This window comes from Elephas maximus, chromosome 8 (assembly GCF_024166365.1).
Source record: "Elephas maximus indicus isolate mEleMax1 chromosome 8, mEleMax1 primary haplotype, whole genome shotgun sequence".
NCBI lineage: Eukaryota > Metazoa > Chordata > Mammalia > Proboscidea > Elephantidae > Elephas > Elephas maximus.
Window position 1 is genome coordinate 41,876,872 of NC_064826.1, and position 26,962 is coordinate 41,903,833.

The 26,962-nt window shown below is 38.4% G+C and overlaps 1 protein-coding gene across 2 annotated transcripts; it reads right to left on the bottom strand.

Moving 5' to 3' along the window:
- Positions 1–1,671: 1,671 nt before the first annotated feature.
- Positions 1,672–21,367, bottom strand: CBLL1 (Cbl proto-oncogene like 1). Of its 2 annotated transcripts, none has more exons than XM_049893064.1 (6): positions 20,375–21,034; positions 15,523–15,690; positions 10,860–10,960; positions 10,409–10,492; positions 8,119–8,192; positions 1,672–5,405 (listed from the first exon to the last, which is right to left on the bottom strand). In XM_049893064.1, the coding sequence occupies exons 2-6, from the start codon at positions 15,551–15,553 to the stop codon at positions 4,370–4,372; spliced, it is 1,326 nt and encodes a 441-aa protein (XP_049749021.1). In that variant the 5' UTR covers positions 15,554–15,690; positions 20,375–21,034; the 3' UTR covers positions 1,672–4,369. The 2 variants fall into 2 exon arrangements, with proteins under 2 accessions (XP_049749021.1, XP_049749020.1); XM_049893063.1 differs by lacking the exon at positions 20,375–21,034 and adding an exon at positions 21,045–21,367 and having other exon boundaries at positions 1,673–5,405.
- Positions 21,368–26,962: the final 5,595 nt, after the last annotated feature.

A 26,962-nucleotide genomic window follows, 5' to 3' on the forward strand; every position in this document is an offset into this window, starting at 1 on the left:
GAAATTCTATTGACTTACCTTTCAAACAGATGTAGAATAAATTCATTTATTTCTCAAAATAGCCCATATGAGGCAGGTACTACGATTATCCCGATTTTTCAGAAAAGCAAGACAAGTCAAAGCTCAAAGAGGACAAGTAGCCAGTCAAGGCTATATAGTTCCAAGTAGTAGAACCAGAATTCCGTCAGGACAGTCCAACTCTAGAACCCAGGCTCTAAATTAAGAAACATTACCTCCCCAAGAAAGTAAAGCCTATCTAAAAACTGATTTATTAGTTTCATCCATTACAGTTCCTGGGCATAACTAAACCCAGGGACAATATACAGTTACATTCTACTCATTTGTTCCAGTGTCACCAATTTGCTTATTTATCACTGTACAATGTGCCCAGAAAAGCTATTAGGAAATATTAATGTTCAGACATAAATTTAACATCTCTCTCATCATGGTTATGTGCATGTATCTGTGTACTGGTAATATATTTTCAAATACAATTTTCCCCCCGGCCACTATGCTTTGAAAAAGAATGTAAGAAATTCCTTCGAAGAATACTTAAGGATGACAATCAAGGACAATTCCTAGGTAAGTTAGAATATAAGCTCCTAAAGAGCAGGAGCTGTACCCGTTTTGTTCATTATTATGTTCCCACATCTAATATATAATAGGTGTTTTTTACATACATATAAAAGGATATTCTTCCAAAAATGATACCATGTCTTGTGTAGATTAACAGCCTCCTGAGTGGTCTCCCTGCTTCTACCTTTGCCTTTCTCCTAACACACAGCCAGACTAATCCTTAAGAGCCAGGTCATTCCACTCCTTTGCTCAGAACCACAGGATTATTTCCCAGGTTGGTTAATCACAGTAAGGTCAAATCCTCACAGTAGTCTACAAGGCCTTTTATGGTCTCCCCACTCCCTCTATCACTACCTCTCTCCAGTCTTCTGTTCCTCAGGAGTCTTGCTGTTTCTCAAGCACAGCAAGTGCAATTCCACTTTAAGGCCTTTGTGTTGGCTGTGCCCTCTGCTTGGAAAGCTCTGCCCTCAAGCTGTCTGCATGGCTAATTCTTACATCTTCTTCAAAACTTTGCTCGAATGTCACCTTTTCAATGAGCCCTACCCTGACCACTCTATTTTATCACATTTTTACATTTTATAGAATTTAATGATATTTATTATCTCTAGAGACTGGTATATCCTAAGTGCTTAGAACAACGCCTACCACATAAATACCTTACTTATATAAATTCAACATTCTCTCTCTCATTACGGTTATGTGTGTGTGCGTTGGTAATATATTTTGAAATGTAAAATTTTCACTTAGTTTCTAGGCCACAATTTAACAGATTACACATAGTACCAAATCAATGAAGAAAAATAAATCTGCTTCATCAGAATACAGCATGTCTTAGTATGACTACGTCTTACTTCCATTAACATCAATATGCTAACTTGCTGGCTAATCTATTAGAGAGATATATTTTTGTTTTAGGTACTTATGAGTTTTTTCCATGTTCTTATAATACAGAGATTTTCCAAAAAGATGAAAGAAACTCTTCCAATATATCAGAACAAAGCTTAATGTAGCTAGGAAACAGTCACTTATTGTGAATTTTAAAAATATGTTCAAATATATTTTCCATTTTTCTTTCAGGGTACCTAATTAATATTTACACAAAAAAAGTTTTTAATGACCAAATAGATATACAGCACTGTTTCTTACAGTCTTTGCAGCTGCTCTCTTCCCAAGTACTCTATTATACTCTGAATAAAAGTACCACTGAAGAAATACAGTAACATTCAACGTGATGACTTTCATCTTCAAAAAAGGAAATCTAATTTTACTATAGGAAGTTGTAGCAACATAAACATGGAAAATTCTGTACTCTCCCAAATGTTATCATTAGATAAAAATTCATCTAGGCAAAATAGTATTTATGCTTCCATTTTATTGTTTTTAAGAATTAAACTGCCACCTCAGTAGTCTTAAGAGCAATATAATGAAACATACATACATTGAATTTAGACTTACGTCCATCATAGCTTCAAAGGCTTCCCTGAAATAAGGCTGGGATTCACATCTTTTTCCTTAAGGAAAGAAACACTAACAGTAATTTTGTTATTCTTCTACCCACCCACACTCATTCAAACAAAAACTGGATGAATTCAAGTCTAATACCATTTAAAACTTTTGTCTGCTACAACACATTCATCTGATATGCCTCCCTGCATAACATATATCTCTTAAACCTAATGGAAAAGAAATTTTTTTTAAGTCTACTTCTCTTAAAATGTGGAATTTTATCATGATACTGACTTTTTTGTCCAATACACAGGCTGGCTAAGGGGTTTCACACATTCAGCCCTAGTGAATTTCGACAGAAACAGGAGAGCTCTTTACAATTGAAAAGCTCTTAAGTGAATTTGACTATTTCCTTATTACATGAAACAAAGAATGGTATTGGATTTCAACAGTACTACTTTAACAGCTCCTAAACGGGCATGAAAGGGAATCAAGTCCAAGTACCTACAGCAAAATGACAGACGTGCTCAACCACCAACATTTCACATTATCTCACTCCTATGCTTCTAATAACAAGAGCTTCTTAATAGAAATATAGAATTAACATTTGGACTCCCAAATTGCTAGGTGTGAAAAACCACTTTTCATTTTTTTTGTTTGAAGTGTCTTAGTTACTTGGGCTGTCAAAGGTTGAAATGACCTTTTATTTCTAACTTCAGCCCTAAGCTCAGATGTGCCTTTTCATCTGATCATCCAGGATGGGAATCTGTTTTGTCTGGACCTGACAGAATAAAATGGTAAATTAGCAATCAGTTGATCCTTTGCCAAAAAGAAATATGTTCTAAATTTGTTACTACAAACTATCTAATAAATGAAATCTGTATACTACACATTTCATGTTTATATTATGCACCATTTTAGGGGGGAGAAAAAATTTCAGAGGGGTTTATTCAAAGGATATGTAAGAATGTCAATTTATACATATGAGTTCTGTATAAACTGTAAGTGGTTATCTTAGCTGACTATAACAAGCCCCCTTAATGCAAAAGCTGACTCTAAAGGCACCTTATAAAGCACTGAAATTCACAATTCAGTCATTATTTTTCTCCAGTACAAAATTATGTGGTAGTCTTCACTGTTAACTTCATGCTAAAATGTTCCAAGTTAAGTCTGCTCCAATAAAAAGAATAAGAAATAATAGTTTTTAAATTTCAAGTTAGAGGAAAAACCTTTATCATAGAGTAATGAGACCTTAGCAAATACAAGTTTGTGATTACAAGAATGCCTTTCATTAATACGCTATCCAAATTCCTCTACTGGCATTCAAATTATAGTTTAAACCCAATAAACAAGAAACCACTTATGCACAGGATCAAACTCTACCACGAGATGAGGCATAATATCAAGCCTATTTGGCCCTCAATATTTAGTTTATGACAATGAGCAGGGCAGGACACATTTCAACTAAAGGATACCGTTTAAACAGTAATAATGTTCCTTAAGATTAGGAAGTGTGGTACATTATGTGATTCCAACCATTCAAGAAAAAAGCATCCCCCACCAGTTTGGAGCCTACAGAGTCAGTTACTTTTGCCGTATCCTTCCAACTAATTAGTAATGCCTTTTAATTTTTAATACTACAAACGTACATGTATCCTAGTACTGGAATTCCATATGTATTTTGGTGCTCCTGACGCAGCCTAAAAATGAAAAGGTGTCCAAGTGAAGTGCATTATATACTTACTATACCTCAAAATTTCAGTGCCTACAATGTGTAATAATTTTCTGCCATTTAACTGCCTGCCTTACAGTAAATTCTAGTAGATTTTTACTTTGAGGATTTTATTGTAACTTTGGGAAATTAGTGGTAAAACATGGTTTTAAAAAACAGCATGTGGCTGCACTTAAATTCCCGTGAAAATAGCACTTTTACATCCATATTGAAATTTAATCCATTTACACAGGTTAACAAAATGTATCACAAGAAAAACTAAACATTGGGTTTAACAAAAGCAATACTTTTCCAAGTGGAACAATGAAAATTTTTTTCAGAAAATATTACAAATGGTCACCTCTGAGTCATTTACCACACTAGGAGAACGAAGTTGTTAAAATATAGCTGTGCTCAGCTGGGCCACTTCTCTGCACTACAATATAGTACTTGAAATCAGTCCTAAGGTCAAAGTTTAAAACCATTTTAAGAGACAAGACCCTAAAGTGTTTTATAGCCCCCTCTGTAAGAGGTGCTTTTCCTTCCCCAAACAGTCAAAGCTTAATTAAAAGGATGACTATACATAAGCTGGGTTTTTTTTTTTTCTCCTCATCATATCTTCAGTTCAAAATACTATCATTGGTAATAAGGTCTATATCTTGTCTGATCTGGATGATGTGGTCCAGGAAGTGGGGTTTGAGAAGGCGGACCCTGCATTCGTGGAGGAGGAGGCGGCCCTCTTGGTGCAGGCCATATACCAGGACTCATTCCCCCTGGTTGTGTAAATGGAGGGCTCAGAGTTCCTTGATCTTCAGTGAACTGGGGTAAAGAGTTAGGATTATAATGGTGAGGAGGGGGTGCACTGACAGGTGGACCACCATGTTGAGGTGGGGGAGGTCCTGGAGGAGGATGATTCATATAAGGTGGCATCTGGGCAATAATATGTCCAGGGGGAGGGGTTATTGGTGGTGGAGCAGAGGTCATTGGTGGAGGTGGAGCTTGGCTATAAACCAAGTGAGGAGTACCTGCAGCCTGGGGAGGATGTGGCATTGGATGGCTTATTGGTGGTGGAGGAGGTGGGGGTGGTGCATAATGTTGCTGTGGAGGCATAATATGATGAGGGTGCGATACCACTGGTTGACCCTGATATTCAGGATGATGGTGAGCAGGTGCTGGGGCAGGAGGTGGTGGTTCTCTAGCACCTGAATTTGAGTCATCCTGAATAGGGACAGTTATTAAATTGCTGTGTTTTCTTGTTGAAATACGAAAGGTTTCCTGACTGACCGAACGAGGTGGAGGTGGAGCCATGGACAATTCTGCTGGAGGAGCACGAATATCCTCATGTGGTTGATTATAGTGCTCGTGTGGCACGTGTTGCAAAGGAGGTGGTGGCATCATGATGTGCTGCTTTGGCGGAATATGGCTCATATGATGCTTGTCTGGCGGCATTATAAAACGATCAGGGATTTCAGTTGGTGGTGGGGCAATAGTAGGATGAACATTTTCAAGTGAAGCACGGGTAACAGGTTTTCCAGCTCTCATATGGCGATGGTTGATATGAGCCTGCAAGTCTCTCTGAGACAAGTACGTTCTCTTGCACCCTTGAACAATGCTACACATGAAGAGAGAACCTCGTGTACACTGCTCAATTCGCTGCACAGGATCACTACAGCTAAATTAGAAGGGGGAGAAATTGGATTTACTAAGAACAAAATACAAAAATAATGCACTTAATTTCAGAGATACTCCTATTTTTAAAACTTGATTGCTGAGTAAAACATAGCAAAAGTCCACAATTGAAAATTAGCTATCGTAGTGAATTTTTAATCTTCCCCACTTTGTCATCTGCTATTAAACATGAGCATTTCTATCAACCTCAGAACTCTTAATACAAGAATAAGTGATAACTATTTATTAACCAGAGTACATTTTAAGAAAAGACTTTATTCTTCCCAAGACCTAAAATTTATCTAATTTTCTCAGTTCTATGCTTTGCCTCCATTTGCATCCAGGAAGGACAAACCAGAGATCTATCACTTACAGAATTCAAACTTGAGCAGTAAGTATCTATTGAGCAAATACGACTAAGCGGAAGGTGCTATAGGAAATACAGACATGAGTAAGATCATCCTAATGATCCGAGTTCTTAACATAAACAATATAAATTGAAACTCTATTAAGAGAGTCCCTTAGGACTCAGTCTTTCTGAATTGTCAGACCAGTTTACTACTAAAAAGGATTACACCTTTCTACCTTTTAAATTGTGAGGACTAAATTTAACTAATCTTTTCTTAATGACTCCAGATCAGTATCATATCTATTTTTCACTTCACTCCATAATTCAGTCTTTGCCATCAGGGTCTGGTTGGTATAGCGGCAAGAGGACTGAACTGGGAATCAGAAGAGCTGGGTCCAGTATGGGCTCTGTAATCTTGGAGAAGTCATTTAATCTAAGTTTGCTTCTTCATCTGTAATATGAAGTTAAAATGTCTATGCTACCTAACTTACGATCTGTTTACATCTATTTCTTCTTACTTAAAAGGGTACCCTTAAGATCGAATGAAAGTGACAGTAATCACCCGTTGAATACTATAATCATGATAAGCTATTATCATTTGGTATGTCAAGCCATTTGAAACTGTATTAAATGGGTCCATACTCTTGATTTTGAGTTGTGTCTCTTTTCCACCTTTGCTACTATAAGGCTGGTACTTCTTGTTGATACTAATAGGCTTCCCTTTAGTAGTCATTTGGCACACATCTCATCATAATTCGCCGTAAGCTCAGAAATACGATCATGTTAACAGGATATGGTGTACTTTCTTTTAAGTGATGCTTAAAAGCAATAAAACCAAACCCACTGCCATCAAGTCATGCCAACTCATAGTGACCCCCTAAAGGACAGAATAGAACAAACTGCCCCAGGGGGTCTCCAAGGAGTGCCTGGTGGATTTGAACTGCCAACCTTTTGGTTAGAAGGCGTAGCTCTTAACCACTACGCCACCAGGGTTTCCAAAAGCAGCAGTATATAATATTTAACATCAACATTGGTATGGCTGTCATGGGGATTTTTTTTCCTTTCCTTTCCTGATTTGGGGCTATTAATCCCAATAGACTTACATTCTAAGACAGATAAGGGCCATAAAAGAAACTACTTACTGGAGTTATTTAATGCCTTGAAAATATAACTTCCCTTTAAATATGAACATCATGTAAAAGGGGAAAACCTTTCAATCCCCTCTACACAGTGTTTTATCACATCTGAAATCCTTTATTTCAATGAAACAATCAAGTTTGCCACATAATATAAAGTTAATATGCAGTTAGAAAATGAGGCATTAAAAAACTCAAAATAAGTGAATATACACTTTTAATTTCCCAGAACTATAATTCTAGGGAGGAAACATTCATTAAACTTACGGTATAGAATTTTTAACAGATTAACAATTCTGACAGAATCTGTTACTTTAAAAGTCTATGTCAATATACCAAGAAAATTAGTTGTTACTGAGCTGTCAATAAATTATCACTGTCTTTCCCATTGATGCCAATTTTCCCCTACGCCATAAGACAGTCATCCCTGACAATATCCCATAGATTTGCTATCAGCCACTACTACAAATCCTGGGATAGTTTCAAGTGCAGGTCGTAAGGAATCTAGGAAGCATACAGTGGTTCAGGAAAGCCTCTCTCAAAGCTTCCCTCAAGCCTTCCTCATGAGGGGTTCCAAACTGATATAAAATATTCTAGTTTATGCCAGGTCCTTCAAGAGCATTCCACAATAGACTGGTATCAACCAATACCTCTAGCTCTTCAAGGCTTGTCTGAGTCTATGCCATGAGGGTGTTTTAAGATATACTCAAGACATAATAATCAGATTTAAAGGTAAAAGGTAAAAATTTATACTTACAGTGCTTACTATATGCTGGGTACTATACACATATTAACTCATTCAATCCTAATAATAACCTCAAGAAATAGGTATTATTATTATTACCCCATTTTACAGATGAAGAAACAGCCTATATCACACAAAAAATAAAAGGAAGAGCAAGGATTTGAACCCAGAAATTCCAATCCCAGAGTTTTTACTCTTCATCACTATGCCATACTACCCTTCTAGTGTCCTGTCAAAATAGAAAGAACTGTTTTGGGTCTATAACACTATGATTTGTCATTACGACCAACCTGAAGTGACTGGTAATGGCCACCCAGCTCTACCATTAGGAGAATGTTATGGCCAGCTCTGGGTACACAGAGAAAGACTAGCCTCATCTACACATCTGACACCCTGTCTCTAGTTTATATCACATCCTGGCTTCAACCTAGATTACAAATCATTACAGCACAAATTTTATTATTTAAAAATGTAATGATGCTCTTACCCTGGACACATCTTATCTCCCTTTTTTTCATGTAAAATAGCACAATCATAGCAAAAAACATGTTTGCATGGAATCTGTGAACAGAGACATATTACAGTTAAGCATATTAGAAAACTTAAAATTTTCCCATAAGAAATAACAGCAAACACAGTGGCCTACACATAGAAGACCCTTCAGAACTTAGTAAATGAATATTTATTATAAATAAATGAACAACTATTAAGTTAACCAGTAATATAAAAACAATGCTGGCGTTTTTAGTCACAATGATCTTTGAGAATCTGATGAAAGGCTTTGGCCCTTTTCCCAAAAATGTATACATGCACATCTGCTTACTATCTCTGGAGGTGTAAACCCTAAAAAGTGTCATCCATGGGCCCCACGGGTTAAAAGCTCCTGATGAAGAATACTGTAACTGCATTTTATCTTGTTTCTCCTGAAACTATTCCAAAGCAATAAAGTAGCAAATATCTCCTACATTTAACTAGCATTTTCCCCAGTATTCTTAAATGAACCCCAAAAATCTGAAAATATTTCAGAAGGACAAAGTAAAATGTTAAAACTGTTAATATTATAGTGCAGTATGGTTATTTTGTTATGATATACAGAAAAGAAATAATGCATAATCCATACCCTCTACTTTACACGCAATCCTCACTTATCAACTTGGTTAGGATCCAAAGACCAGGTAGTTAGGTGAAATGCAGGATTTTTTGTTTTGTTTTACAATCATCCATTTGTCTGATTTTTTTTTTAATTTAGAATATATGATTATAGAAATACTAACAGCTAAGATTTACTGATGTGCTCATCACTGTGACAAGTCCAGTTACAGATTATCCCCTGTGGAAAAGGGAGCCTGAAGGAGACAAAGATGGAGAAAGCTGGGCTGTGTGACTGGAGGACTCATGGCTTAAGCACTTCACCTTCCTCCTGTGCTGGGTCAGAGCTTCCCTCAGGGAGCTGCCCGCAGGGTTCCACTCCCACCCCCGGGAGCCCTGTATTCACAGTCCAGGAGCCTGCTTTGCCCTCCTGGTCTGGTGAGTCGCCAGGGATCGGAGCTGGGAGCCTGTCCATACACCCAGCCCCAGCAAGGCAGAGGCTTCAGGCCCAGTTCAGCTCACTTTAGGATGTCATTAAACTTGCACACATTTCTTCCAAATATACTTTCCCCTGCCTCCTCTTTCCCTCTCTTCCAACCCCACAGCAATTTTGAGCTACAGAACCTTAGGCCACATAGGAGCTGGAAAGCCACAACAGGCACCTGCTGGCTCAGTGCTGCCTGTGCTTCCACCCAAAGGCCATGGCCATTGAGGAGGCCAACCCAACAAAGCAGCTAGACACAGAAGGAGGGAGCAGAGGGCACTGGACAGCGCAGCCCAGCTTCCCGGAGGTTGCCTGGAGACCCTTCTCAAAGGAGCGGATGCTCCATAGCCGTTGCCGCCATGTCCGCTGCCTCGTTAATGCACAAAACAGTCGGATAGTAGATTGTTTACTACTGTCGTAAATGAGAAATGCCGAATAATAAGAGAGTTGGTAAGTGAGGAGTAGGTGTATTGAATTCAATTTTTTTCAAACAAACATACAACTATCTTTTCCTGAGGAAGAATATGTCGAAATTACTGTAAAATTAGGGTTATACAAAACGTTTTTTAAATTACTGTAATTCAATTTTCAGAAAATTATACATGCTATTTATTCAGTTTTTTATGTGAAAAGTTATTACCTTCAGAAATTAATAACCAATTTCATTCTGTTAAGAAAAAACTTATTTTTCCTTATAAACTAGAATAAATTGTAAGCTAACAGGTACCAAACAGGCCAAAGAAATTACTTAGTTTTCAGAAGCTAGTGTTCTTAAGTTATTATTTTACTAGCAATTCAAGAATTTATCAAGATAATTGTACTAAATTTGTATCATCCCAGAATTTCCCTTAGCTATTTCATACTTACTTAAAATGTCACAAATTTGAAGTCATTAACCAATGATAAAGGAGCAATGGTGGTATAATGGTTAAGCACTTGACTGCTAACCTAAAGGTTGGCTGTTCAAAACCACTCAGGAGTTCTGCAGAAGAAAGACCAGGTAACCTGCTTCCACAAAGATTACAGCCAAGAAAACCCTATGAGGCAGTTCTACTCTGTCACATGGGGTCACTGTGAGTCAGAATCAACCCACTGGCACCAAACAACAACAACAAAACAATGATAAACCTATCTACTTAAATTTCAGAATCCTACCTCTATGCAAATGCTCACATTTACAAATACAGAATTGAGTTATACTTACCATTCGCCCATAGATTTTAATAGGTAATCCACATTTGTCACAGAAATGAACTGGTGTATCATCCTTTTCACCTAAGATGTTTATCTGTTGAAATGAATAATTAAAATTTCCTTTTAATGTAATTCTAAATTTTATTATCTATAATTCACACAATAAATTGCTACTATTTTACAAAAGTCGTTAAAATAATTACAAATAAGGTTTCTTGGCATAATCCCCACCATTAGCCGTAAGTGCCCTTGTGTTTTTTAAGTAGCATTAATGGTTGGTGATTTTACTTGACCTTACTTACTATAATTTACCTCAAATTATTTTTGAAAATAGTGGAAATAGAGCATTAATAAACAAATGATTTATGTGCTGAAAGCCATAGCTATAACAGAGTTCATACCAGACACTCTTCATGTATTCTGCAATGTTGTAATGTTTTAATTTTTATTTATAGTTATACCTGAAAGTCCCAAAAAAGGTGTCCAGGAAATCTTCGCTGATTTCCAAAGTGTTCACCCCCTTTACAGTCATACCGCTCTTCTTCATTATAATTAAATCCTTCTGAGAAAAGAAAAATGTTACCCATTAACTTTCAAATGCCAAATTTCATTATGAGGTATATACACATGGCAAAATACAATTGTTCACCGAAAAGCCCATTTAATTCCTTTCAAAGCTTTTCTGAGAACAAGCTAATTTAAAATATCAGCTAAAAGTGACCTTGGAATCACCTAGTGCAAATGTCTTACTTCAAAACTGAAAATACTGTAGTGTGGAGACTTGCAATAGCTCAACACATAGATTACTGGCAGACCCAGGAACAGACTTCCAACCAAAGGCTTTTATCAATTCACAATTGTACTAAACGTCTCTAATACAAAACTTTACTTTTTACCATCATGCTTGCTGCACACATTTTTAAGACACTGATCACCATTTATTCTAACCTATCCATAAAAGTGGTATCATGTTGCATGTGTCATTTTATTGCAAAAAGAAAATAATGAAAACAAAGAATTCTACAGATTTTTTTTATGACTGATTAAATCAGGCATCCTCTTCTTCAACCCCAACCTGAGCCTGACTTTAGACACATCAACATAGTCCTACTTCATACTTTCAATTAAAACCTTTCCCTGAATATCTGGCTCAGTTGGCGTAACATAGCTTATAAAGAAAATGTTCTACGTTCAACTTTGGTAAGTAGCACCTGGAGTCTCAAAAGCCTGCAAGCAGCCATCTAAGATCACTGGTCTCACCCCTTTGGGAGCAAGGGAGAATGAAGAAAACTAAAGACACAAGGGAAAGATTAGTCCAAAAGACTAATGGACTGCAAGTATCATGGTCTCCACCAGACTGAGTTCAGTACAACCAGATGTTGCCCAGGTACCACCACTGACTGCTCTGAGAGGGATCACAATAGAGAGTCCCGGAGAGAACTGGAGAAAAATGTAGAACAAAATTCTAACTCAAAAAGAAAGACCAGACTTGCTGGCCTGACAAGAGACTGGAGAAACCCTGAGAGTATGGCTGCCAGACACCCTTTGAGCTCAGTAATGAAGTCATTTCTGAGGGTCACCCTTCATCCAAAGATCAGACAGGCCCATAAAATAAAACGAGACTAAAGGGGCACACCAGCCAGGGGCAAGGACTAGAAGGCAGGAGGGGACAGGAAAGCTGGTAATAGGGAAGTCAAGGTCGAGATGGGAGAGTGTTAACATGTCGTTGGGTTGTTAACCAATGTCATAAAACAATATGTGTACTAACTGCTTAGTGACAAGTTAGTTTGTTCTGTAAACCTTCATCTAAAGTACAATAAAAAAAAAGAGTAAAAAAAAACACTTCTTCCTGGTTTATTACCCAAAGACAGGAGCCATATGAGATCTACTTAAAGTATCTTCTAACATGCCACATATATATAAATACAAGAAAACATGAAGATTAAATGGAATCAATTTTTCTGGCCTACTAAAAAAGTTGCTGGCAATTCTCCCAATACTCTCATACAAAACAACAGAAAACCAATGAATAGTCTGATGAGAATTCTGTGTTGAATCTAATTACCTAAAGAGAAGACAAATCTATCTCTCTAAGGTGCCAGGCTTCTCATGGCACTTTCGGCCCGAAAACTGGTAAAAAGAGTAGCCAAAGCATCCAGCTTTACCCACATGGCTAAATTACTGCACCAGTGTACAGATATCTATACATACACATGCACACGTATATGTACGTGTACATGTGTATATCTATACATATAAATACGTGTGTGGGTACACAAGCACATACACACAATGACAGTTTAAAGTTGATACAGAAACCCCCAACACAAAAGGAACAAAGAACAGCTGTAGTGCAAAATCAAGGTTTTTTTTAAGTTACTCATGGGTGTCCTATAGCCTCTTATACAGCCTGATTACACCTTATTAAAAACTGTGTCATCTAAAACTTAAAATAAGGAAAATCAATTTTTCAAACCCAGAAGATCACTGAGCAGATCAACAGCCAAGGAAATAAGAAGCACATTATCATTTTCAGAACAGTTCAACTTGCACTCCCATCGTTCAACTATATGTATTCGTACAGATAACATACTGGCATCCAGACTGAATATTCTGATCAATGCCTAGGAAAAAAACCTTTTTTTTTCCTCCAGGGTATAGGTGAATCTAAAGTACCCAACAACTGTTCTCAGCCTTAACGCCCTAACAGCAGTTTCCTGGAAATGGATGGGTGAGTGGAGGGGATTTGAGAGGGAAAAGGTAGAAGGGGATTTTAGCTTTTTTGCATTTGGGGTGGGGGAGCAGGATTATTACAACAAGAATGTGACTGCACATTACTTATGTAATTAAAAGGAAAAAAAAGTAAAAAGAAGGGGGAAAAAAACACCTAGGTAGTTACAGTGTAGCAGCAGCCCTAGGTTGCTACTATCCACAATTTATGACATTCTGACTTCAAATATACATGGTGGGGAGAGAAAACTTACCATAAAACAAAACATATTGTAAAGTATAATAATTAGTTTAATTCTAAAAAAGAAATATAGACAGATTGCTGTAATAGAATAGAAAGTCTAAAGGTACATACGCTTTCAGAAATAAATAACAATGATGGCATTTCTATTCACTGAGGAAAAAATAGATTCATTTAATGGTTGAAATAAATGGCTAGCTACTTTAAGAAAAAGCAGATCCCACTTTTTGTTTTTGTTTTTTTTAAAGAATACCTACCCATAAATGTTCAAAAGGAAGGGTCAGCAAACTTTTTCTATAAAGGGCTAGATAGTATATATTTTAGGATTTGTGGCCATAGCGTTTCTGTCACAATTATTCAACTATGCCATTATTGTGTGAGAGCACACTTAAGCGAATGGGTGTCGTTGTGCTCCAATAAAACTTTATGTACAAAAACAAGGCCAAATTTGGTCCATAGGCTGTAGTGTGCTGAGTCTTGTACTAAAGCATAAGATAGGAAAACTGCTTTATAGTCATGAATAGGGGAATGCCTCTTTAAGAACATCATAAAACCCAGAAATCGTAAAGGAAAAGAATGGATATATGGCTACATAGAATCTTAAGCATATCTCTAATAAAATTTTATATACAAAATTCCAAAAACAAATGGGGAATATATAAAACCAGTTACCATCGAGCCAATGCCAACTCATGACAACCCCATATGTGTCAGAGCAGAACTGTGCTCCAGAGTGTTTTTAACAGTTGATTTTTCAGAAGTAGGTCACCAGGCCTTTCTTCCAAAGTACTTCTGAGTACACTTGAACCTCCAACCTTTTGGTTGGCAGATTAACCATGTGCAAAATGAAAAACCAAACCAACCCACTACTGTCGAGTCGATTCCAACTCACGGCGGACCCTACAGGACAGAGCAGAACTGTCCCATAGGGTTTCCAAAGAGTGCCTGGTAGATTCAAACTGCTGATCTTTTGGTTAGCAGCGTAGCTTTTAACCACTATGACACCAGGGTTTCCAGGGACTCCAAGGGCCAATTTTATTAATTTACAAAGAACTTATAAAAATCAACAAGAAAGATAAATAACCAAAAATAAATGAAAAGGGAGATTCAGATCAAGTAGACTATGTGGGCAGCTCCTGTCTCAAGGCGAGATGAGAGGGCAGAAGGGGTCAGAAGCTAGCCGAATAGACAGGAAAATAGAGAGTGGAGAGAAGGAGTGTGCTGTCTCACTAGGGGGAGAGCAACTAGGAGTATATAGCAACGTGTATATGAATTTTTGTATGAGACTGACTTAATTTGTAAACTTTCACTTAAAGCACAATAAAAATTACAATGAAGAAAAAAAAAAGGGAGATCCCGAAAAAAGAAATGACCAATACTATGAAAAGATACACAACCACACTAACAAAGAAACTTATAACAATCTTAAAAGCTTAACAGAAGCCAATGCTGGTGTGAGAATATAAACTTGATACACCATTTTTGAAAACAAATTTTAAAATACCCAATTCTAAAATGCTCAATTATCCATCAAGCTCTAAAATGCCCAAATTTACACAAAGTCTAAACTTTACAAATTATACATGCTAAGATATATGTAAAAGGACATTCACCACAGCACTGCTTATAATGGCAAAACACTCCAAAAAATGTTAAATAAATTATGTTACATCTATAAAATGAAATACTGTTACTTTTTTTTTAAATAAAGTACATCTGTACATATGTACTGCTAAAGCAAAATCTCAAATGCATATTCCATGAAAAAAAAGAAAGGGTTTCACACAAAAAGTAATACTTCTGTATTTAAAAAAAAAAAAAAAAAGATCTTAAGAAAGATTGCCCTTGGGGAGAAGGACTATGGGAGAGGAGCAAATTTTTAATGTTATGTCTTTCTGCAGAACTGTATGCATTTAAAAAAAGGGGGGTGATGTTACTGTCAACAAAAAAAGAAATTAAACCAAAAATATTTCTAAAGGGAGAGAAAAGTACAACCTGCCAAAATCAGAAGTCAAACAAAAAGACTTAAGGATGAACAGAATTATCTAAGATTAAAAAAAAAAAGAGGTACAAGTAAATGCAATCACATGAGTTATCTGGTGGAATCTGATGCAACAGAAATACTGCTGGACCTGTTAGTGTAAACAAATTACCTTCATCACCAGTAGGAGCCTTTGCAGGCATCCTGTTTACAGTCCTTGGAGTTCGGGGTGCAGTTTTGGCTTTGTTCGCTTGCTTGGAGATGAGCTTTATGGGAATTCGTCTGCGAACATCAAGACCACCCAATGATCCAGAACTATTAGTGCCTTGTAACTCATTGTCTATGTTAAAAAAAAAAAAAAAATTGTAATTTCTTTTAGTTTTGCTTTTTGAAGATTATTCTGCCACGGGTAGAAAAGCAATATGTCCAACATTATCAAGAGTTGAAGATTTACATTCTGATTTTAAATATTATACTTATACATGTTTAACTATTAATTTTCTCTATACTGAATTACCCTTAAAGAGTGCTTCTTTAGCCCTTTTTGAAACACAGATCCCTTTAAGACGCTGATAAAACTTATAGAATCTCTCCTTACATAGGTGAACAACAAAATTTCCTATATAATTCCAGACTGGTTTACAGACGCATCAAACTCTCATGAATCCAAGATAAGAATCACTACCTTCAAGTAATTAGGAGTTTTTTTAAGAAGAAAAAGATTGAGTAAGGAGGAGAAGAAAGAAAACTATCCCCATCTCCATGTCTGATCATCAAGCATGTAAAGGAGGCACTCAACAGACATGCTAAACTGAACTTACATCAGGACAATCAATACAACTGGGCATGCAAAATTAACGCCGACAATCGCAAAATTAAATGAAGTTAGTTTTAAGGAAGTTAATTAGCATTCCCGTAAGTTTAAAATAGCCCTTCTAAAAAGCATTCAATATAATAAAAATTATTAACACCATTTAGTACTAGAAATATGCAGTAAGTTATTTGTTCTATAGCATTTCTAGAGAGACAAACGTAACTAAGTTGCTCTTAGCATTGTAAACGGAAAATTATAGTTTAGGACAAAGCAAGGTTTCTGCATGTTCAACTAGGCCTAAGCCACCGACATTTTCTAGTTCCTGAAATTTCTGCTTCTTTTTATCTCTGAAATAAATTGCTAATTCATGCCTCATGAATAATAGAATTATTTCATAGAGCTGACTCCATTTAAAAGCGTAAGAGCCACCTTTTTTCAAGTATATAAAGATATTACAATACAGAAAATATTAAACAAGTATATGAAGAAATTTTAATAGACAAAAAACTCAACTCTACCTACTAAAGACAAAAAAGAAAATTGCCCTAATAGAAAATGCAAAAAAATTTTAAAAATTGTAATGTTTTGAACACGGCAAATTATCGAGCAAGGCTGTGTAACTACTCCTGTAGGAAATATTGCAAATCAAGATCGACAGCCAAACTGTCCACAGTAAATTAGGTAAAGCCAAATCTGAAGTAGTAAGTTAGTACTAACGATCTCCAAGACTCCTAGAATTATAGACACATATAAAACTCACATTCATTTGCACTCTTTCTGAACAATACATGGAACAAAATTCAAAACAGGTCCTTAATAACTGAGTAATTTAAAATGTCCTGCCATCTACTTTCTACAACTACTTTTATAATAACTAATCCCCCCAGAATGGAAAAGGGATTACATAGATAGATAAAAATCTTGTTTAATAAGCCCACCCAACTTGGTTAGCTTTCAACACTTCACTAAATGTACTAATGAGCTGACTGATGTATTTCATCTCATGCTGATGAAATTCGTTTACTTGGATTTTATCCACTTAACAGTACTAAGAAGCAATTCACTCTAGTTGCTTATCCATGGAGCAGTACTTAGAAGCAATGCAATTACCAAAGGTAGATATGACAGAATGACATCTTTTCCTGCTCAAAAGCTACTTCTGACTTTAAAAAGGAAGTTGTTGTAGACAGTTACTGGTTCAACACTGTCCTTCGGATATTAAAAGGACTCCTAGCAGTTTTACCTTTGTGAATGTGGAAAATACCACCACTTCATTACTACAAGCTCTTTACACACCACCCAGAACACCTGATGTAACTACTGTTGCCTGCACAGTCCACCACTAATTTCAAAAGCCTGCTGCAAAAATGGGCTCAAACATAGCAATGATGGTGATGTTGCAGGACTGGGCAATACTTCATTCTGTTGTACAAACGGGGTCGCTATTAGCTGGAACCGAATGGAGAGCACCTAACAACTGCCTCTTAACACCCTGCAGTCTGCCTCACAGACTACGAGTTCATCAACAAAGTACAGCATTTAATAACGACACTGCGTTTGTTTGGGAGTTTTTTTTGTTTTGTTTTGTTTTTTAATTAAGGATCAGAGCATACTACAATATGCAAATCTTTCACCATAAAGCACAACTTCCTCTTGAATATCTAAATACATATACCAAAACCAAACCCACTGCCGTCGAGTCAATTCCGACTCATAGCCACTCTATAGGACAGAGTAGAACTGCTCGAAAGTTTCCAAGGAGCACCTGGTGGATTCGAACTGCCAGCCTCTTGGTTAGCACTTAACCACTACGCCACCAGTGTTTCCCAATACATACAGCCTGTAACAAAAAGTTCTTGTACGTTACACAAAAAGTCATCATTAACTAAAGATAATAGGCCACTTAAGGTGAATCCACTTTAAAAAGGGATACTTTGATTATATACAGTTTTTTTATTAGTATTTTATTTTGAGAAAAAGGAACTAAGAAATATTTTACAAAGTTTAAGTTAGTTATAACGAAGTGCTAATTCTCAGAATGACCAAAGAATGAATTCAATGTTAACTGGGAGTTTCTTGGAATAATTCTTCTGGCAAATTTTTATTATAGCACCACAGGATAGCCTTCATTTTACGTGTATTTTTTTCAGCGTGTTCATTAGGTGGGCCATTTCTGCATAACAGTCGAGGGTTTCATCAATTTTCCCAAGGGCCTCTCTTAATCCTTTGATATTAAAATCATTCTCCTGAAATGTCTACCCAGTCATGATGTCTTCACTTAACTGGCTAACTGGCATTTCCTCACTAGTCAATGGCTCTATTTGTGATTCAAATAGTTATCGAAATTCAAGTTTATGCATTTCATAAAAGCCTGTATGTTTTGCAAGGTTTGTAATTTTTCCCAACAATTAAAGAACAGCATTTGATGTTGTCTCCTAATATGAAACATCAAGAAAACTGACTCACAAAGAAATTATCTAAAAGAATAGATGCTAGTATTAAGCAGAAGAAATACCTGAGTAGCAACTAATTGTTTAAGTAATCAGCTCATTAGGGAAGATTTCCATGCTAGATGACTTACTATGCTCAGATACACACCCATTCATATTACAATTTTCTAATATAGCATCCTCTGAATTGTGGAAGGGACTGGATTCCCAATTCCAAAGGTTCAAATGAGTAATATTTTGCTGATATTCAATGCTTGCTACTCTAACACCCAGATCCTTGAATTTCAACTCAGTGAACTGTTCAAAGACTGGAGTTCCTTAGAGCCTGGTTGTGGAACCCTCTCTCTTCTATATTAGCTCTCCTTTAGTGATCACATCCATCCCCATGCCTTAAAATATAAGGTATTGAGTCTCAAATATGTATTTTCAGCCCGTATCTTTCCGCTGGTCTCCGATTGCCTATGTGACATCTCCCCTTGTATGTTTCAATACACATCTCAAATTTTAGCAGTATGAAACCAAACTCTTGTTCCTAAATTTCCATTCCCCACCTCTATCCCTAAAAAACGTCTACTTTTCTCTCATGTTTTCCCCAACTCAATAATGGACACTACCATCTACCCAGCTGCTCAAACCAGAAACCTAGGCATTTCTCCTTTTTCTCATATACCTCCAAACCAATCTATGAGCATGTCATTGAGTTCCATCACCAAAATACTTATCGACTAGACCTACTTCCATTCATCCTCGCTAAGCCAAGCCATCATCTCTTTTGGTCTACTGTAATCTCCTAAATCGTTTTTTTACTACCCTTGCCTCCCACTGTTAACTCTTTCTTCCTAGAACAGCCTATTACATTTTTTAACAAGATCAGATTCCTCCTCTACCTGTTCAATAGCTTCAGAAACCCATTGCTGTCGAGTCAATTCCAACTCATAGCGACCCTACGGAAAGAAAAGAACTGCCCCATGGAGTTTCGAATGAGCTCCTGATGGATTTGAACTGCCGACCTTTTGGTTAGCAGCCTTAGCTCTTAACCACTACACCACTAGGGTTTCCAATAGCTTCACAGTGCACTTAAAATTCAAATCTTTATCATTGCCTTTAAGGTCCTACACCATCTGACTTCCTCTCCAACTTCATCTTAAGGCTCTTTAAATTTACCTCTTGTTAAGTAGGCTTCAGCCAATTGGCCTTCTCTAAGTTTTCCTAATCTCAGAGCCTTTGTACTTACTTGATGGAAATACTCTTCATTCTGCTTACTTCATGGTTGGATTCTTCTCATCTATCAAATCTCAACTTAAATATTACCTTTCCAACAAAGACCTTCCCTGACCGTCCTCTCTAAAGTTTCCTCCCATTTATCTCTAACACAGTACCTGTTTACTTTCTTCAAAATACCTTCATAATCTGTAAATATTTTAAGTTTTTTTTAGAAAGTCTGTTTACTATTTCCCCCAATAGAATGTAATCAAGGTGATGGCAGGAACTCAGCCTTGTTTTAACATTCCAACCCGAGGCTTAGAAATAAACACACACACACAACACACACAAATATTTCATGATTGAGAACACACATCCCAATTAATACCTAGACCGGAAAATGTATTTTTCCCTACCTGTGACACGATTAACATAACTGCATGGAGCGCTTCCTAACTTCGAGTGCGCTTTATTTTAACATTCACGAACCAATGGAAACAAAAGCCAAAAAAAAAAAAAAAACCCCACACATAAAAAAGTAATGGAGCCAGTCTTACTTGGAGAAAGAGATGAGAACTCCTTGATTTTAAGCTTTCCTTAGGAAATGGTCCGAAATGACGAATAAGGACCACAGCCAAAGCGTGGGGCATGCTTTAGGTTTAGAGGTAGAAGCTGCTCCGAGTATGATTACGAAAACTATATCCGACTCCTTTCTCCAACTCTAGCCCACGAAGGACGAGAGAGACAATAACGACAGGAGCACCCGCCCAAAGCCGACTGAGACGGCAGGAAGTCTCCAACCTACTCTCGCCCAACCACTCCCAGCCGAAGCGGAGAGCGCAGAGAGGCTTCCTCCACTTAAAAATTGGAATCTATCCGCCAGTCCGCAAACGCAGCTCAGAGCACCCGGGATGAGGGGAAAAAAAAAAACCAGCGCTCTCCCCTCCCCCCGAGGCCCGCGCAGCCCGCCGTCCCGAGTCGGAGCCCAGCAGTGCCAGAGGAAAAGCGGCTTTTGCCGGTACTGAGGCTGTAGCTACTGCACCGGAGAGTAGGCCGGGAAGCAGCAGGCCCCGGCCGGGCACGGAGAGAGATCTGTGATATTTCTTTCTCACCACCACACCCCAGTGCTTTGGGGCGAACGTAAGCCCTCTATGCCCGCTAGGCGACTGATCCCAGACCGGCCAAGGGGGCATGGAACCGGGACCCCCACTGCCTCCGCCTCCTTACCAGTGTGATCCATGATTCGGCTCGCAGGGCACAGTGGGAGCGGAAGTCAACTGCACCGGAGTCGCATGGGGCGCGTGCGCGCTATCCCCGGAGTCCGGAAGGCGGAAGTGCAACCAGTCTCCTAGCTTTGGCTTCCAAGGGCTATCTTTTGTCGCCTCCCCAGCATAGTTTGGGCAGAAGGGAGAACGAGCGAGTACGCGAAGAGCTTCAGTGTCGAAGTTGCTAAGGCAGTTCCTCATAGGCCTCAAGAGAAAGTAGCCTTTAACTGTGGAAAGGAGACCCATGGCAACACGGGAGGGGGAGAGCGGTACTAGCCGAAAGAATTCACGGCAGGTAAGGCGGCCTCCCGCCCCCTCGGAGCGTTGCCTTCTGGGACTTGTAGTGCGCAGGACCCCGGAGTCAGCCAGGCCTATTGCGCAGGCTTGGCCGTTGGGCTGGCCCCACCCCGGCGGCGGAGTAACGGTTTAGAAGCCCCGAGGGTCTGGGAACGTCAGTCTCCACCGGTTCTAGGAAAAGCGTAAACATCGGCGCTCCGGAAAGCGTCCTCCCGTGGGAGGTTGCCAGGGGATGGTTGACCTGTTAGAATCCTCTAGCTAGACGAAAAGACTCTGCTTCTTATTGTCGAAATTTTGCTTTGTCGTGGTGAGCTACATAGCCCCAAGTAGAACAGACTTGGTGTATGCCTACGTTCCCACCTCTTAAGTTTCTACCAGTTGAAACATACTTACATCATGCTTTGCTACCACTCATTTTCTGGAGAAAATGCGTGTGGCTCTAGGTTCCCCTACAACCTCTCCGCAGGACTGGCGGACGCCGCGCAGCTACATCTTATTACATGGGACACCTAGCACTAATGTGCAAAGAAGGGGGCCGCAGGAAGGGTACATAGAAATGGAGTGAGGTGAAGAGATCGTTAGGGCCTGGTCGGAAGGGAAAGGTGAAAAAAGAAAGGCCTAAAATGAGGAAGAGAGTTACCACAGTAGGCAGTACCTAGTTCCAGTTCTTGGTCCCAGGGGTTTGTGGTTGCTGCTGCTTTCATCTCCACAGCCAAGAGAAAAGGAAAGTGCCAAAAGGTGATGCCGTAGGACCTTCAGCGCAGTCTCCACCTGGTGGACTTTGCTCATTTGTGTCCACTCCCTTCTCCAAAGCTTTACATTTGATGCTCTCCGATGAGTAGAAGGGAGCACAATTAGTGGAAAACACAAGCTTGGGAGTCAGGGGATTTGGGTTCTATTCTTGTCGTCCCTTGGTGACGACATCATTACCTTGTGTCATTCACGCTTTCAGTGCCAGAGTTCCTAGATCAAGAACAGATTATTGTACTGACCTATTACAGAATTTTCTTCTCGGTATTGAAATCCGAATAAAGTATGTGTAGTAATGTATCCGTATAGTTATGCAGCAATAACTTTGAATAATTCTATGATGATCAGTACTATTTATTAACATCTTTTTGAACACATATCCACTGTGCAGATTTATAAACAAGTTTTTAGGTGCATTCACAACTATGAACATTTGGGAATCAAAATTACCCTTGCTTTTGTTAAAATGAAAGTTCTGTATTACTAAGTGGCTTTAAAGATGCTTGCAGTTGCTGGAACTGTTTTTGTTTGGGTGAGGGAGAGAAGCTTAACCTTTCTCCTGTACTTTGTACCCCTATTTCTCTAAAAACTGCTGATGTGGCTGAGCACTTGTCACCAATTTGGGGTGTGAAGGAAGAGCAGTTTTCATCCAGGAAGTGCTTTTTTTTTTTTTTTTTTTTTGTATCCTCATATTCAGCTTATTAGCTAAATTTCAGATTAATGCAAATCCAGGTTCAGGAAGCCATTGTTGGGCATAGAATGTTTTGGTTAGTCAGATATCCTGATTATTATTAATCTCTGCTGATACTAATATTTGGAGCCCTGGTAGCACAGTGGGTAAGAGCTTGGCTGCTAACCAAAAGGTCAGCAGTTCGAATCCACCAGCTGCTCCTTGGAAACCCTATGGGGCAGTTCTACTCTGTCCTATGGGGACACTAGGAGTTGAAATCAGCTCAACAGCACTGGGTTTTGATACTAAAATTTAAAGATTTAGAATAACATATGATACTTTCAGCCTGCATTTTAGAAATTTTAGTTTGTAAATCAGAAGTTTTGGTGGGATTTTATGGTGCATCAAGTTATGCAAATTAATTTACTGAGGGAAGACTCACTTATTTTAGATTTCCTGTTGATAAAATGTCAGATAAACCTTTATTTTATTATTTGACTTGGATTTGTTACTTTCAAGTATTGCCTCAGTATCTCTGCTCTATACCCATTTTCTTCCTTAACTGTAGTTGCATTGCTTTACCAGTACAGTAGCAGTGTGACAAATTAGTTTAATCTCTTTGCCTAAACTAAATGAAACTGTACAAAGATTTATATTTTATTACTGCCTTCTAGTATTGCTTTTTGGTGACCAGATGCTGCCAACAGTGACAATTTCTTTATTGAAACTTGATATTATATTTACTTAAATAGCATGGTACTGATCCAAGGTTTATAAAAATGAAAAGCTGTAGTAATAGGCAATCTGAAGCACTGAAGTGCATATTGTCATTGTACTGACAGGCGATCTGTTAGCCTGTGAATTACAAGCTAGTATTCTTCAAAGCCAGCATACTCGAAGATGTTTTAATAGCTTTCATTTACATAGAGCAAGATAAGATTTGACAGTTGGCATTAAGCTCAGAGAGTTGTTTTTCCAAAAGCCTGTTTCAGGCTCCTTAGTACTAACCAAAAAACAAACCAAATCAAACCCATTGCCATCGAGTCGATTCCAACTCAGAGTGACCCTATAGGTCAGAGTAGAACTTCCCCACAGGGGAAGATTTTATAATAAATCTTCACAGAAGCGGGCTGCCAAATCTTTCTTCTGCAGAGCAGCAGGTTTGAATGACCAAACTTTCAGTTAGTAGACAAGCGCTTAACCACTGTGCTACCAGGACTCCTACAATACTAACGAGTTGTCACCAAGACAGTTCCAACTCACGGTGCCCTCGTGTGTCAGAATAGAAACCCATAGGTTTTCAGTGGCTGACTTTTCAGAAGTACGACACCAGGCCTTTCTTCAGGTGACTATACATGGACTTGAACCTCCAACCTTTAAATTAGTAGCCAAGTGCATTAACCATTTGCACCACCCAGGGACTCCGCTTAATACAAGGTCAGGATAATAACCATCATCTTAATGTTCTTTCAACTGTATAATACTACTTTATTAAGAGTGCTTCTTGTTGTTGTCAGGTGCTGCCAAGTTGGTTCCGACTCATAGTGACCCTATGTACAACAAAACGAAACGCCGTCCAGTCCTGCAGTATTCTCACATTGTCATTATGCTTGAGCCCACTGTTGCATCCATTGTGTCAGCCCATCTTGACGGGGGCTTGCTGTTTTTCACTGACCCTCTACTTTACCAAGCATGATATCCTTCTCCAGGAACTGAGCCCTCCTGATAACATGTCCAAAGTATGTGAGAAGTAGTCTCAACATCCTTGCTTCTAAGGAGCATTCTGGCTGTATTTCTTCCAAGACAGATTTATTCTTTTGGCAGTCCATGGTATGTGCAATATTCTTCACCTATACCATAATTCAAAGGCATCAATTCTTCTTCAGTCTTCCCTTACTCCTTGTGAGTTTTCACATGCATATGATTGAAAACATCGTGGCTTGCGTCAGGCGCACCTTAGTCTTCAACGTGACATCTTTGCTTTTTAACACTTTAAGGAGATCTTTTGAAGTAGATTTGCCCAATGCGATGCGTCGTTTGATTTCTTCAATGCTGCTTCCATGGACGTTGATTGTGGATCCAAGGAAAACGAAATCCTTAACGGCTCCAGTATTTTCTCCATTTATCATGATGTTGCTTATTGGCCCAGTTGTGAAGAATTTTCTTTTCTTTATATTGAGGTGTAATCCATACTGAAGGTTGTAGTCTTTGATCTAGACCAGTAAGTGCTTCAAGCCCTCTTCACTTTCAGCAAGCAAGGTTGTGTCATCTGCATGTCGCAGATTGTTAATGAGTCTTCCTCCAATCCTGATGCCCTTTTCTTCTTCATATAGTCAAGCTTCTCAGATTATTTGCTCAGCATACAGATTGAATAAGCATGGTGAAAGGATATAGTCCTGATGCACACCTTTCCTAGCTTTAAACCACACAATATCCCCTTGTTCTGTTTGAACGACTGCCTCTTGGTCTATGTACAGGTTCCTCATGAGCACAATTATCTGCTCTGGAATCCCCATTCTTCACAATGTTATACATAATTTGTTATGATCCACACAGTCAAACGCCTTTACACAGTCAATAAAACAGGTAAACATCTTTCCGGTATTCTCTGCTTTCAGCCAGGATCCATCTGATATCAGCAATGATATCACTGGTTCTATGTCCTCTTCTGAATCTGGCTTGAATTTTTGGCAGTTCCCTGTTGATAATACTGCTGCAGCCACCTTTGAATGATCTTCAGCAAAATTTTACTTGTGTGTGATATTAATGATATTGTTCGATAATTTCTTCATTCTATTGGATCACCTTTCTTTGGAATCGGCATAAATGCAGATTCTTCCAGTCAGTTGGCCAGATAGCTGTTTTCCAAATTTTTTGGCATAGACAAATGTGCACTTCCAGCACTGCATCCATTTCTTGAAATATCTCAGTTCGTATTCCATCAATTCCTGGACCCTTGTTTTTCACCAGTGCCTTCAGACCATCTTGGACCTCTTCATTCAGTACCGTTGTTTCCTGATCATATGCTACCTCCTGAAATGACTGAATGTCAATTAATTCTTTTTGGTATAGTGACCGTGTATTATTCCTTCCATCTTCTTTTGGTGCTTCTTGCATCGTTTACTATTATCCCCATAGAATCCTTCAGTATTGCAACTCGAGGCTTGAATTTTTTCTTCTTTTAGCTTGAGAAATGCCAAGTGTGTTCTTCCTTTTTGGTTTTCTAACTCCAGGTCTTTGCACGTGTCATTATAATACTTTGCTTTGTCTTCTCGAGCTGCCCTTTGAAATCTTCTGTTCACCTCTTCAGCGTCATCATTTCTTCCGTTTGGTTTAGCTACTCAGCATTCAACAGCAAGTTTGAGAGTCTCTTCTGACATCCATTTTGGTCTTCTCTTTCTTTCCTTTCTTTTTAATGACCTCTTGCCTTCTTCGTGTTTGATGTCCTTGATGCCATTCCACAGCTTGTCTGATCTTTGGTCATTAGTGTTCAACACGTCAAGTCTATTCTTGAGATGGTTTCTAAATTCAGGTGGGATATGCTCAAGGTCATACTTTGGCTTTCGCGGACTTGTTCTAATTTTCTTCAGCTTCAGCTTGAACTTGCATATGAGCAGTTGATGATCTGTTCTGCAGTGGGCCCCTGATCTTGTTCTAACTGATGATAGTGAGCTTTTCCATTGTCTTTTTCCACAGTCACTGTTTATGTTGTTGAAAAGACGTATTTGCAATGAAGAAGTCGTTGGTCTTGCAAAATTCTGTCATGTGATCTCTGGCATTGTTTCTTTCACCAAGGCCATATTTTCCAACTACCGATCCTTCTTCTTTGTTTTCAACTTTCACATTCCAATCACCAGTAATTATCAATGCATCCTGATTGCATGTTCGATCAATTTCAGACTGCAGAAGTTGGTAAAAATCTTCAGTTTCTTCATCTTTGGCCCTAGTAGTTGGTGCGTAAATTTGAATAATAGTCATGTTAACTGGTCTTCCTTATAGATGTATGGATATTATCCTATCACTGACAGCACTGCACTTCAGGATAGATCTTGGAATGTTCTTTTTGATGATAAATGCAATACCATTCCTCTTCAGTTTGTCAATCCCAGCATAGTAGACCATATGATTGTCTGATTCAAAATGGCCAATACCAGTCCATTTCA